Source organism: Anolis carolinensis, chromosome 4 (assembly GCF_035594765.1).
Source record: "Anolis carolinensis isolate JA03-04 chromosome 4, rAnoCar3.1.pri, whole genome shotgun sequence".
Taxonomy (NCBI): Eukaryota; Metazoa; Chordata; class Lepidosauria; order Squamata; family Dactyloidae; genus Anolis; species Anolis carolinensis.
In genome coordinates this window covers 28,423,965-28,439,291 of record NC_085844.1, presented here as the reverse complement: position 1 = coordinate 28,439,291, position 15,327 = coordinate 28,423,965, and the positions used below count along the sequence as shown (strand labels likewise).

Here is a 15,327-nt window from a genome sequence, read left to right as displayed (position 1 = left end):
AACTTATGCCTCAAGTACCACCACCCAGCAGTAAAGAACCGGTGGGATCACAAACCTGCAAAAATATTGGAGAATGAGCACACAAAGATACTGTGGGACTTCCGAATCCAGACTGACAAAGTTCTGGAAGACAACACACCAGACATCACAGTTATGGAAAGGAAAAAGGTTTTGATCATTGATGTTGCCATCCCAGGTGACAGTCGCATTATGAAAAACAACAAGAAAAACTCAGCCTCTATCAGGATCTCAAGATTGAACTTCAAAGACTCTGGCAGAAACCAGTGCAGGTGGTCCCGGTGGTGATCGGCATATTGGGTGCCATGCCAAAAGATCTCAGCCTGCATTTGGAAACAATAGACATTGACAAAATCACAATTTGCCAACTGCAAAAGGCCACCCTACTGGGATCTGCGCACATCATCCGAAAATACATCACACAGTCCTAGACACTTGGGAAGTGTTCGACTTGTGATTTTGTGATATGAAATCCAGCATGTCTATCTTGTTTGCTGTGTCATAATAAAATAATGATGATGATTATAATAAATCTATCAAATAAAATCATGCCTTTGGATGCAGTTTACCTAAGATAAATAAATATATCTAACAGTGTGTCTGTTTCTATTCCCTCTGAGCATTGTTCTGAGGTAATATGCAGTCATTCACATTTGCAGTTTTGACTTTTGCAGATTTAATTATGAATTTGCTTTGAAATGTTACCTCTAGGAATGTTTAGGTGCTCCAATGTGAGAGGACTCTGTAGTCAACCTCCTCCAGTCATGCTGGAAGCCCCAGGGATGTCTAGAGAGAACATCTCTTTAGGAATTTTTAGGTCCCCCCCCCCCCCAGTGAAATTCTGTGGTCAGCCTGTAGCAAAGGTTGACCATAATAGATTCATGCTGGAAGACCTGGAAAATCCTAGAGAGGTATTCTTTCAGGTAAACAAATAGCCCTTTTTATTTGAATTTTTTAACTTTCACTAGGGGCCTGTGAATGTGGAGAATAACAAAAGAAACAAACAAAAAAGGGGTAAAAAAGAAAGATATCTTCCTATTTTTCCTGCTCTTTAAGTCTTACAGTCTTACCTTCCACACAATCTGTAGATTACACTTCGTCTGAACATTTAATTCATGTCAATTTTCAGAACTAACAGTCCTGAAATCTTGAGTGAAATGACAGTATATTCAAAACAAACACTTCTGATCTCTGCCCTGATATTGCTCCAACTCTGAGGATTCCTGAAAGGGGAAAATATACTATACTTGCAAGAGTAATGTTAGTGATGGAGTTAGGGATGAAAGGATCTTATCAGATTGTGTGGTCTCTTTATGGTTGTTAATAAATATCCCTGAATTAGGGAAGTACTGCTGGTTTGTACATATTCTGGTATCTTAGCAGCTATGTATGAATTATAAGGGCTACAATTTGGATTCCAGCTTTAATTGTATAATAGCTACCTGCTTATTTCCATTGAGAGAAAAGGGCAATAACTGCTGGGTGTGTGACAATTTTATATCTCACTAATGCCAAACTTTTGCTAGTAACATTGAATGTCCTTGAGATCTGAAGTGTTTTGGATTTTGTTTTTTCCTTTCAGATTTTGCAATATTTGCATACACATTATGAGATATCTTGAAGATGAGACCCAAGTCTAAATTATTTTTATGTATTTTTTCATATTTTTATACATAGATTTTAAATGTGGCAAGTTTGTTCCAGGGGAGCAAGCAATTTAACTCATACTTGACAAATAGTATACTGACAGTTCATAGTTCACGTTTTTACTGTTCTCAACAGAAAAGTTTTTTCATGTATTCTAGATGTCTGGGATAATCTTACTGAAATGTACTTCAGTAATTAATTTCCCTTAATTTTAGACCTTATGTTTAGAAAATGGAGCCCTCTGAAAGGGGTGCACTGCTTATGCTTAACAAAAATGCTGATGCATTTGAAGTGAAACATCTTTATCAGGTTAATACAAGGCATAGTTGACCCTACTTGAATTACTCATTTGTAATAGCTGAGCAGCATGTGGACTTTGAAATCCTGGGAAAAAAAGATGTGTGCATGCATTCTGATTTCTTTGCTTTAAACAGCTGGAATATGTTCCAGTGAGTAGTCGGCTACTAACTGTTGCTTGCTGTTTCATCTTCAGGGAGGCATGCTCAGTTGAATTACTGACCAACCTCATTACTCCTTAGTCACATTCTAAATTTGTGAACTTGATTGTTTTATAACTTCAAGGTTCAGCTGATCATATTAGGTAATTATTCTTCTCCTTTGTCTCTTATTGCCCTTCAGTAACTTGACCTCAATTATAGTTGAACAGGGCAGTTGTCAGTTTTGATGTGTGTCACCAGGATGAGATCTAGAATTTCACAAAGTTTTGGTAAACTGAAAGCTAATGTAAGTGAAGTGAAAATGTATTTTAGCATTTTTTATTGATTGTATGCTACATTCATGTATTAAGAATATGATTCATGAAAAATATGTACATAAACAAACAATTTGTTTGGTTTGATATGGAAGACAATCTCTGTCCCAAAGAGATTTGTCTAATAAAATTAAAGTGGCAAACCAGAACAAAAAAAGCAACTTTAATAGTAATCTGGCTCCTTTGTCTTTGATTCAGAAGTATATTGACTTCTTCCTTCATGCATCTCCAGATAATAATATTTGACCAAATGTACTCATGGTTTTCTATGTTTGTCCATTTCTTTTATCTCTATAATATGACCTACATATTTTCAGGCATTCTCTTAATCCTCCAGTGTAACTCCATGGCATTCTTAACCTAGAAAGTCCTTCCTTTCAGTAGGATTTGCTGTTAGCCATTAAAGTTGTGTGCAGAATTTGTTTCTACCATTTCTTTTGTGTCTTTCATTTCTTCAGGAGCTCGAAATGGGCAGCCCCCTCCCTGCATGGAAATCAGCTCGACAAGAAAGCTTGCTTTTGTCTGTAGCTGAATGTCTCCGAGAAGTTGCTTTCTTGCCTTGGAAAGAGTGCATGTGTGGCATACAGGGCCAGAAAGTGCGCACACACCTGCCAGTAACTACAGCCGAGCACTTCTTACTCTAGAGTAAGAGGTGCTTGGCTGTAGGCACTAGCAGGCACATACGCTTTCTGGGCCAGCACACCACATTTGTATTCTCTTTCCAAGGAGAGTGCATGTGTGGCGTGGCATGGCGTGCAAGCAGGCCTGGAAAGCATACACTTGCCAGTGCCTGCAACTGTGATGCCTCATGGGCCTTGTAGTCCTGTTCCTAGTACTATCGTGGCAGATGAAGAAGAAAACATGGGGTTTTCGCCGGTTCAACAAGAGCCGGAGTCCCTTCTCCTGCCGGATGTTGATGTTTGCCCTCAAGAATTCAGTAAAACAGGCCTTGGGCATTACTCCCCTCCGTTTCCCAGGAAGGAATCTTACTCTAGAGACAGAGGAGTCAGAGAAGCAAATCGGAGGAGTTTACGGATCGCTGCCAAACAACAGGCTGATTAGGCCTGCTTCCCTTGGGAAATTCTAAGGAGTCATGCATCTGGACAGAGTTGGGTTTCGCTTCTCGTTCTCTAGGGAAAGAGGTTGTTGGCGGGAAAACGAGACCCAATATAGGTGTTTGGCGCGAGAGATTCTTTGCAGAGTCAACAGATCAGCTTCAGGAGTGAGATCGTGTGTGGACTTCGTAACCCCAGTTCCTTGCCTCCCGGATCAAGAATCCAAGCGCTGCCTTGCCTTGCTGTTTAACCACGGACCTTGTTCTAAGATTCACTGTTTGCCTCGTTCCTAGTCTCGGACCCTGTTCCACGCTTCACGTTTTGCCTTGTTTCTAGTCACTGACCTAGTCAAGAACCAAGTTTATTTCCAGCCTTGTTGTTAAGCTTCATTGGACTTCCAAGACTCTGACATTTCCCCACACTATTGCTTGGCAAAGTGTGTGTTTCGGTTAAGTGGATTAAAACTTTGAACTCTAATATCATTTATTGGACAATACATTTTTGGACTATATTTGACCTCATTTGAAAGGTCTGCTTCTGAACTATATTCTTCACTTGTTTTTATTGCTTTTATATATTTCCTTAAAAAAGATATTAGATAGAGACTGGCCTCCGTGTATGGTTCTTGGTGCCCAGCTGACAGAGGTCTGACAGTAACCAAGTGCCTCTTACTCTAGAGTAAAAACAGCAGTTAAGAAGCCACCTTAAAGCGTACACCAGGAAAGGGAGCCTGGGTGAGAAATCCCCCCCCCCCATAATGGTCCTATAGAAAATGGATCTTTTGGGGCCCTAAGCCGAAAACAGATATCTGCCCTTCCGATTTCGGGAGGCTCACAAAAAACAGATCGGGGGCCCCATCGAAAACCGAGACACAAGATGGGGCAAGGTTTACCCCGAAAGCACAGCCCTATTAGCCATGGTTCATGTATTCACGTGAAGTCTGGAAACATATCCCTCACAAATACAAAGCTTGTACTGCGTAAGTAAAAATAAAGTATAAAGAAAAGCACATTTAAATAATATAACCTTTTTCATTAGAAAATTTGTAACATGACTTCTGTTTATATCACAAAACACAAAACATTATCCATGGTTCTCAAACTATTTTCTCTTCATTGCTGAGTAACATGGATATTTTTTTTGTGTTTTGTGATATAAACAGAAATAGAAATTAACATCAGTTATGTTAGAAATTTTCTAATGAAAAAGGTTATCTTAATTAAATGTACTTTAAAATGTTAATTGATTTACTTAAACTTATCATTAAATACCTGACTGAATTTTATAATTAAAAGAGTGTCTGTGCTAAAGAGTCAACAAATGTAAAGTTTCCCAGCCGGCTCCTCAGTAAATGCAAGTGACTAGAGGAATCTATTTTTGTTCATGATTAAAATATGATATTTTGCCCTTTACTTATCTATAGGCAACTATCTATAGGAACAATCCATATTTTTGGCCCTAAAACTTGCGATTGACTTATATACAAATATATACTGTAGAAACTTATTGCAAGTGAAAAACATGTTAATCACTTTTACTATTTCTGGAGCAGGATTTGGATGCCAGCCATACAATGATAATTCCACTTATTGGTATCCATTCTGCAGCATTCCTTCCCTTTTCTATCTGAATAAAACAACGTGCTGTCTTAGTTCTCTATGTTGGATATTATTTTTACATTGCATCAAGGGATTTCAGAATTTCAAAACGTTTTTAAAGCTTTAATGGGTAGCACAGTGCAAATTTTGGATGCCTAGAGACAGAAACAACAGTGTTTGTTCCAAGAATCTTGAGAGAATAGAGAGATTATTCATATTTTAAAGACTGCAGCTGTTCATGTGTGTTCTGTATCTTCATCTGTTGAGGGAGTAGCTATAACTCAGTGGGGGGAATATTTTTAGCATGCATGAAAACCTCATATCTCTAGTTAAGGTATTTTTTATTTCAAGAAGAAGTTCATCTCTGGGACTCTGCAGAACAGTATAGTGGTGGACTCAAACAACTATAGGGTTCATTGCAATACAAGCCAGGCTGAGTTTAGCTCTATTCCAGTTTCTGTCTGCTCTGTGCGTTTGTGTTTTGAGATGCATGCCAATTTCTCACTCTTGGACATGCTTATAAAACACTGGAACAGGCTTGTTGATGATTTTTTGGGGGTTTTTTCTGTGCCAGGTGGCATGACATTTTCTAACTGCAAGAGTTCCCTGCCTCAGTAATCCCAAAAGTCAGCATAGGAGAAATATAAAATGGAGGGGAGTGCATGCAAGGTTAAATAGGAAAAAATTAATATCATACCTATGCATTTTCTGGATGATTTACATTTTTTTAAAAGAAAGCCAATTCTGTATCCATGGGAATATTTGATACAAAAAGTAAAAGAAATGAGAGGGGAACAAGAAAAATACACCTGGGACTAATGCTTTATAAATATGCACAGTACATAATAAACATTTAAAACAATGGTGACTGGTCAAGGACTTTAGGGTAAACCAAAGGAAAAAAAATCTGATGTCAAGGCCTTTGCTCACAGGTGGAAATTGCAGTTTTCCAGATAGAATTGAACTACAACTCTCACCATGTATCACTATTGTCCATGCTGAATATGGCTGCTAGGAAATTGTTTAATTCACAAGTGTTTTACAAATCATTTACAGTGTGGTAGGGCTAGATGGGGATGGATGACTCAGTTCATTCCTAGTTTTTATCAGGTTAATGTATTCGTTGAAAAAAATCATTCCTTCTCATTTCTTCATTAATGTGTGGATTTTTAAAATAAAATTCTAGTATAACAATTCATTTATAAATGCATTTTTAAATATATTGAATATCCCCCCTATATGCATTCTTCTCAAACACCAGGTTACAATGCTCCCACAAACTTAGAATTGCCATTCACAAACTGTCTTATCCAAACTGTATTCTTAAACATACTACCAGTCACCATTCATTTCCACACTCCATTCTCTCTCCCCTCCCAACAGCTATTTACGTCAAACTCCCACAGTAAATCAAGCAGCATTTTAATATACAAACTCATGACATCTCATGGAATACGTCAGTTAACATCAGAGTTTTCAATGGTTGGATTCCTCAAGTATAAGCACTGGGTTTCCAAGTTCATTGCCCAGTTAACTGCAAAGTACCTTTATCTAGTCATATTAAATTACCATTGAATTAAAAATGTTTACTGACTGATTGTAAGCTACAACAGTGCTACTGAAAATGATGGTTAAAGGTGGAAGTGGCAGCACAAAGTTTTGGTTTTTGGACTCTTTCAAATTTCCAGAAAAGGGAGACTCAATCAATATATACATTTTCTTGTCCAACTGTGATGATAGGAGAATTTTTCCACTACTGTGCTCCAAATTATTCCAGCCAATAGAAAATACATGGTCAGTTAAACCTTTGTTATAACAGTTTTTAACTCTAGGAAAGGGATTTTGATTTGAAATATATTTTGCTGCCACGGTCCTCCAGTGACTAAGTATGGTGTGCCCTATCTGCACATGACAGCTGTGCCACTATTCTGGACAGTAGTGTCTTCAGGCCAGAGCTTGGGACAAAAATGTAGGATTCTAATCAATATTTCCTGCTTCTTGGCAGGGGGTTGGACTGGATGGCCCATGAGGTCTCTTCCAACTGTATTATTCTATTCTACGACTGGGGTGGCAGGGTAGCAGAGCACAAACACAGTTGGGCTGGCTTACTACACTTTGAAGTAAGTTCAACAATACATGTAACCATCCAAAGAGCCCTTTCCCAAGGCCATTAAGTCCAGATACTCAAATTACCTAGCTGCACCACTGACTCTGCATATTGTCCTTTTTTTGCTGTGGAAGTAATAGGTTATAGCAGCATTCCCAGAGTAGAACAGGCTGCTCTCCATGGGTTTCCCAGGCATAAGAAGGATTGTTAATCTCTTTACACATTTCAAAAAAGCTGAATACAAGTGGTTGGCATAATTAAATTAAATTTGGGCCTAAAATTCTAGAAAATGTACAAGAGAAAAATTATTTATTGCTAAGAGCTGAACCACATGCTCTTTGAACTCTTCTAGCTGTTTGTTCAAGTAGCACATATAAAATTTGGCTCTGTAATTTTTTTTGCCATAGTATTTATTTATTTTATTTATTTTATTTATTACAATATTTATATCCCACCCTTCTCACCCAACAGGGGACTCAGGGCGGCTTACAATAAAACACATATATAAAAATTGTACAATGCACTATAAAACAGTTAAAAATTATTAACTTATATCATATCCAGGAAATTACTAACAGCCCGGTCACATCTAGGGCTGAAGTGATACATATATGGAATATAAAGTAAGGTGGCACAGCTGTATGGACCCCTGACAGGGGTTTCCTCCCCCACTGTTGTAATATCTGCTTACAGCTACAATAGTGTTAGATGGGCAGAAATATTATCAAGTTTCTTGAGAAATTGAAGTATATTCAGTGACTTCTTTTCTGAATTAGAAACTAGTCTTGTGCTTTTTCTGATTATGGCCATTGTCCAGAGAATGGAAAAATTCCTTTTTTAAAGTGTAGTTTTCTAAATCGTGTAACCAGTTGGCCGAAAAATTCTAGGAGCTGAAATCCAGAAAAGCAATTTTTCCAAGCTCCAGTGCTTTCTTTGTACAAAGGGAGTGACAGTTTGTCTATATGGTGAACAGCACAGCATATGATTTGAGTTTTAAAAGTTCTTAAAAGCTTTGTACTTATGAAAGAAGTATGTAATTGTTACTTAAGTCCAACTTATATCTTTTACAGACTTTACCTGTGCTAGTAAAGAAGCCAAATAGCCAGTAGATATTCATCAGACATAGTATATGCATGAGATATATGAAAATTGCTCAGATGTAATACAGTAGAGTCTCACTTATCCAAGCTAAACGGGCCAGCAGAAGCTTGGATAAGCGAATATCTTGGATAATAAGGAGGGATTAAGGAAAAGCCTATTAAACATCAATTTAGGTTATGATTTTAGAAATTAAGCACCAAAACATTGTGTTTTACAACAAATTTGACAGAAAAAGCAGTTCAATACGCAGTAATGTTATGTTGTAATTACTGTATTTACGAATTTAGCACCAAAATATCACGATATATTGAAAACATTGACTACAAAAATGGCTTGGATAATCCAGAAACTTGGATAAGCGAGGCTTGGATAAGTGAAACTCTACTGTAATACTAAATATGTGATACTAAGCAAAATATATTATTAATTTACTGTTCTACCTTTTGCCATCTACATTTATTCAAACATACTTAGATCTACTACGTAGGATCTAACATTTTTATTTTTTTGGCCACAGATCAACATTTAAAGATATGAGAGCAGGAAAAGGGTATGATTAAGAGTAGATACTGATTTCTTTCCTATTGGACCTTTCAGATTCTAACTGTTTTTGCTTGTAGGTGCAATTCAATCCAAGTTATCTGTAGGGCTAGTTACATATGTTATGCTTTGGATCAAAAGATAGATAAAAGAGCTCATGTTACTAAGCACAGAATGATTTAGGGTTTTGTCCATACTACAGAAGGGAGCTGACGTTAGACTTGCAGTGAATATTTCAGAGCGGTTTTCTGTGCCATTAGCGGAACAAATTAAACTTTCACTGGTTGACTGCATATACCTAAACAGTGTAGTGTGGGAGGATTATCAGCCAGTTAGTCTTGTTGGTTTATTGGCAGCAGAGCAGACTTAAACTAAGTTTTCCCATGGCAGGAGTACTGTACTCAAAATTCCAGAAGTTGGACTAAGAAATTTATGAAGTGGTATGAAAGTAAATTACTGAAGAGTCATCAAAGTAAGCATGCTATTAATTGACAATTTATTGACTTCATCCCTGGTGCCAGTTTAAAAAAAATAAAAGAGGATTAACTTACAGACTCTGCTTTGAAAGCTGTGTGAGGTCTTCTGTTTAAAATACTTCAGTTAAGCTGTAATTAATTACCTTAATTAAACAAATATTAGTAAGAAAACAAAGCATGCTTATGCTTATAGAACTGAAAAGGCAGTAGTCATGAGATCAGTGTAAATACCTAATCGAAAGTGTGAATCTGGATCTAGTTAGAGCTGAATGCATCAGAGGCTATCTTTGATCTTCTGAGAAACTTGGGACCCATTCAAGTGAATCTCTTGCTGACAGCACTTGACTAATTGCCTTAAATTGCATGATATGTATGCTCCTGGTTGCTGATGGCTAATAATATATAACTTGCTTATACTGCTGAATGTACATTTTATGCTGGTACTGTAAATGTAGAAGCTTCTATAGCAGCAAAAATGTATATTTGATCCCCCAGGTTGGAGGCTAGTATAACTTAATTGTATCAGAAACATTGGCAGAGAAAAGCCTACTTTATCAGCAAGACTGAGTTCCTACCTAAGATGTTTACCAGGCATGAGTACCAGTCCCTGTGAACCCACAACTGAAGAAACACATTGTATAATTACTATATAAAGAGATGCATACCCATAGTTATAAGTATGTTTTACTTTATGGGAAGGACTTTACAAATAACAATGTGTTGAGGCTTCTGCAATGTCCCACTTGTAGATGTGTTCTGCAAGGGTACTCCCATCCTTTTGAACATTCTGACACTAAACAGGATTTGGAAGAAATATTGCCTGATACCCTGGAGATCCTCTGCCAGTAAAAGTTGATGACAGAAAGCTGGATGGATCAGTGATCCGACTGAGTATAAGCCAGCTTATATACACAGCTTATTACAAAACTAGACCTATTTTGTAGTAGGAGAATCTGAATAAGAATGTTATAAAAAAGAATAACTATATTAATTTTACTTTTATTGTCATATGGGTTTGTGGCTGGTATCCTATTGGCATTTTACAATGCTGTAAGCCGACTGATGATTGTGCACAAAAGTCAAAATCCCAGAAGGGAACTGTTGTTGTACTTGCACTATTCAGACCATTGCACAAGCAGAGTGGCTGGTGTGCTACAATATATAAAATAGTAGCACTTTTTGAACAAGGCTGCCCTTTACTTGATGACATTGGAAGTGGGTGGGGGTAGGGGTGGCCCCCACGATTCAAGTTGAAATTCACTTTATTATGGTCAATGACCAGCTCATAAGAAGAGGGCCCCCAGGATTGCAGAACGTCCTGAATGCACTAATCCCAGCTGATGTCCCCAGCTTTTGTAGTTATGGTCAGTACATTTCGTCAAAATATCTTCCTCAAGGGAATAAGAGTAAGAGAGCCTCTTCCATTGCTCTCATTAAAATATTTAAGATTAAGTTTCTGTATTCAAATGGGCATTACAGATCCCAAATCAACAGAACAAACATTAGAATAAGATAATTTAGTTCTTGATTGCAAATAGTCACTCTTGCATGTTGCATAAAGCAACTGATTTTGTATTCATTAGATCTAAATCTCATCCATTTTCCAAGGACCTCAAGATAGTATACATGGTTTTCCACATTTTATCCACACAGCAGTTTTATGAGATAGGTCAGCAGAGGAAGAAACCAAGGTTCTAGTTCTTGGACTGGAGACTGCTAATGAATACCATTGTATACTATATTTCAGAAGAAGGAAAACCCTATGAAAGGCAACTTAAAGCCCCCCTCTACATTTTTTTTTTACATTTTTGAGCTATTTTGAATTTTTCTTAGACCAGATGTACAACATATTTAATGATTTCATTAATCTGAAGAACATACAGTTTATCTCATCTCTTTTAAGTGAAAAAGCTGCTTTCTAATAATGCCCTTTTGGGAAGCTTTCCCTATGTTTTTAATTCTAATAATAAATGTATATTAGCATTAACACCTTCATTTCTGAATAAAGTACCTCAGACCATATTGTGTGGTTGTGTTAAAAGGGTTTTCATTTCCTTTAGTTAAAATGAAATATACGAGGGCTATCTAGAAAGTAGATCACGTTTTGGAATTAAAAATGAACAAAGTATAGGAGAAAACATTTACCATATGCAGTTGAAAGCCACACCCAAATACCACTTCTCAACATAGTTGCCATTCAAATCTAGGTACTTATTATAGTGATTAATGAGCTTGGAAACTTCTCCCCCACAAAACTTTCCCGATTGGTCCTCAACCCCTTTCTGCAGCTGTGGTGTCGCCAAAACGCTGTTTTGCCGCTTGGTTGAGGACGCTACCATTAGTCCAGAAAAGCCACGCCACTTCCCAAAAAGAGCTTGATTATTGGGGGGCATGGCTGAGATGAGAAGAGGGGTGAAGCCCAGAAGGTGTCAAACTCATTGACATCAGCCTTATAGTTGCTTTCAAAGGACAGTTGAATTCATGGATGCGGAATCTGGATACAGAAGTCCAGCTATAAGTTTTTTTTACATAGTTGATGTTATTGAATGACAACTCCCGTCACTTTGGGAGTTGTTTTCTTTGTAGATTGGGGATTATGGGAATTCCAGCCCAAGAGCATTTTTGGTTCTGAGGTTGGGAAGAAGTAAAAGACATGTTAAAGTCAGATACCCTATTCACAGGCCTTGTATCTAAATTCAAACTCCACTACCCTGACTAAACAAAACAAACTGCAACCTTCTAGATGTTACTCTATCACTACTTCCATGGCTCTAATCATGACGTCTAATGATGAATACTGGAGGGCCACATAAAATTATGTGGCGGGCTAGATTTGGACTGTGGGCCTCTAGTTTGACAGGTGTGAACTAGAAGAAAGGCAAACATTGTTCCTCTGGCTCATTTTCAGTTGGTAAACAGTCATAGATTTGGAAAACAACCATTTCTTCTGGTCATTAAAAGATGATATACCTGGCTGGCTGTATTAGATAAAATAAATTCGTGCTTTTAGATTTCTCCCAATAAACACAACTATTCAATGGAAAGGTATTTGCAGTAAAAAACAAACAAACATGTGAGCACAGTTACAGAGACATTATGTAAACTGATCTTAATTTACTATGTGTAACTGTGAACAGGATCATAATCGAAGCTTGCAAAATTAAGTTGGAACTGCCAGCAGCAGAAAACTTTGAAGGTCCAAGTTAATCTTAATAGTTTGTTTTTGGATCAGAATTACAGTTGCAAGAATTATCAGCTTCTTTTTCTGTGACTGTAGCAGGGATTCAGCTGCAATTGCTAACTCCAGAAGCCAGAGAAAATCCATCTGCCATAGAGGAAGCTCCTTATTAGTTCCAAATTATGGAGAAAACTGATCTCTTTTCAGTTCTTAAGCTACTTCCATCTGCAGTGAACCCTACAGTTCCTTCTGGTAGTCAGCTGGAGTGATAGCCATCAGCATAATCACCAGATATGTGCCATAACTTTGACCTTCTTCAGTCCTGAATAGGGCAGAGCCTGTTCTTTGCGCTAATAACTTGACACAGATAAGCCATTTCTTTCTCTGCACCAGAAATCTACAGTAATCTGGTCATGTGAGGCTGTGACATATCCTTCCATCTATTTCTCATTTGTAAGCCAAACATTTTGCACTAATTGTTTGTTTTTTTGTTTGTTTATGTATGTGTGTGTGTGTGTGTGTGTGTCTGTCCGTCTGCCTATCTATCTGTTTATCTATCTATCTCTGGGGATTGCTCTGGATTTCCTTGAAAACAGAAGGAATGGTTCTTTTGTCCCTAAAACTGGAATTTTGATCATTTTCTCCTGACATCCTTAAAGAGATAATTATGGATATATAACTCCCATTCAGTCACGTCCACTCTTAACACATCAGCACACGATGGTTGTGAAAATATTTTAAATGCTGTGGTTGTTGCTTCATATGTTTTTTTAATGTGGATGTAACAATAATCCTAAGATTTAGTAATTCCTACTGTTTTAGGGTAAATAAAAGCCAGCCTGTTTATGGTGAGTGAAAACTATGGAGAAATGGGGAAATAAAAATCTTACTATGACTACTTGTCATAATAATTATATATTGTTTGCTGTATCACTAGCCATATGTCTTTTTATATCAGTTTCTGATAAACACAAGCCAGAAAATGCAATTGGGTTTGTGGGTTTCTAAGAGCCATCTAGTTGAATACTGTGTAAAGAGAACACTGGAAGAATTAGGGATAGCTCTTAAGCCCCCACATTTATATGTGCTAATATAAAATTGAACTTTTGAAATCCAAATATGGAGATTGAACGGTTTCTTCTTGATCTTAAGGTCTCTGTGCACTATTATTTAACACTCGGTGCTCTAAAGGCAACAGATCCTGTTTGATCTCAACACTAAGCAGGGTCAGCTCTGGTTAGTACTTGGATGGGAAACTGTGAACAAATACCAGGTGCTATGAGCTGTATTTCAGAGGAAGGAACTGGCAAAACCTGCTGTGAGAATTTCATAATGGCCCTGTGAACCCTGGCAAAAGTGCATCTGAACACATCTGTCCTTATTGTGCACCAGTTCAGTTTCTCATGGAATTTTATTTACGGCACACAAAGACAGTTATAGGGCAGGGCTTCACAACCATGGTTTTTGGAACCCTAGGGTACCATGAGAGATCATGATTGGGGAAAAAATCAAAAATTTTGAGCTAAAGAGATAAATCTTATTCAAAGATTCCCTGAAATACACAGCTTGTGAAAGGATGCTATGGGGAATATGCTACATACAAAACACATTCAGTGTGCTTATGCAAACAGTGGTAGCAGGTGTGGGGATGGGTGCAAGTCTCCTCTAAGGTGAATACATCCTTAGAAGGCTAATGCACAGTTTCCTGTCCCTGGTCTAGGTTAGCCCAACTCATACATAAGTGACTCCGACTTTGGTAGATGATGTTCTTCATAGGATGATCCTAAATTTAATCAAGATAGCAGAGTTTGGAATAAAAAGTGAATGTAATAATATGGTAAAGCTGTCTGTCCACAACTGAGCAATGGAATGATTTTGCTCAGTTGTGGACAGTTTAGCAACCATGTTTGCTAAAGTCAACATGTTAAATATATGCATTGTTGTTGAAAGTGCATTTTAGGCAGCAGAACTATACTTCTGGATGGCTTGTCTACACACATTTGGATATACAAGTATGTTGCTGAATGTTTTCATACTTACTGCCTGATTAGTGAGTTTCAAGTATATCTTCTGTTTAAGGAACTATTTCTGATGCTTGCTTATTACAGTTCTGGCACCGGGTGCTCATTAGCTGTCTACCCTGCAGTTCTTTTGTAATTTTGATTTACTGGGTTTCTCCTTTGTATCTGGTGATGCCACTGTCAGTCTTCATGGGAAGCTATATGAGGCAACTCATAATACACATTCAAGGACATTCAAACACAGAACTGGGGTAAGATGTCACTGTAATTCTTGTGAGTTCAGCAGCCTGCCAATACTGTTTCTTTATCTCTTGTAGGAAAATACCATTGTATTGGGAGCACATTAAAATACTGCCTCTTAATAAACAAATGCACTTGGTTTTGAATAATTATCTAGGTCAGTTTTGAAAGCTGTGACATTTGTAAAATAAGAAATAATAATAAATGTGGGAAAGACACACAGCAATGGTTAATCCTAGGAACATAGTAACTACATCAGGATACCATCATGACTGAAACAGGAATTGAAAAGTAGAAATGAAGATGTGAAACTGCCAATTTACTGCTGAGAGGAAAATCTTGCACACTCTGGAGACACAGTTGGACACTGGGTGGTCTTAAATATGATTCTTCAGTGGCATTTTAAAAGAAGGCTATTCAGCAGGCCATAACCTTAAGATTTTATATTTGCTACTTTCCGACTAACAGCTGTATGTGTTTTTTTTCACTGAGAAAATACAAGGAGGTTTTCAGAACAAATGATGCAGGTAACTATAGTATACAGTAATTACTATTTTTGTTAAACATTACTGCC

The 15,327-nt window shown here is 37.4% G+C and overlaps 1 protein-coding gene across 5 annotated transcripts in view; it reads left to right on the top strand.

Moving 5' to 3' along the window:
* vps13b (vacuolar protein sorting 13 homolog B) overlaps positions 1 to 15,327 on the top strand; it is a 389,126-nt gene that overhangs the window by 140,608 nt on the left and 233,191 nt on the right. The window contains exon 20 of one of the 5 annotated variants that reach the window (XM_008119490.3): positions 2,896 to 4,097. The exons of the other annotated variants lie outside the window; for them this stretch is intronic. Coding sequence (XP_008117697.2) covers positions 2,896 to 2,969 — 74 coding nt within the window. The 3' untranslated portion in view covers positions 2,970 to 4,097. Of the gene's footprint in view, positions 1 to 2,895; positions 4,098 to 15,327 lie in introns of those variants that run through there. 5 annotated transcript variants of the gene reach the window in all.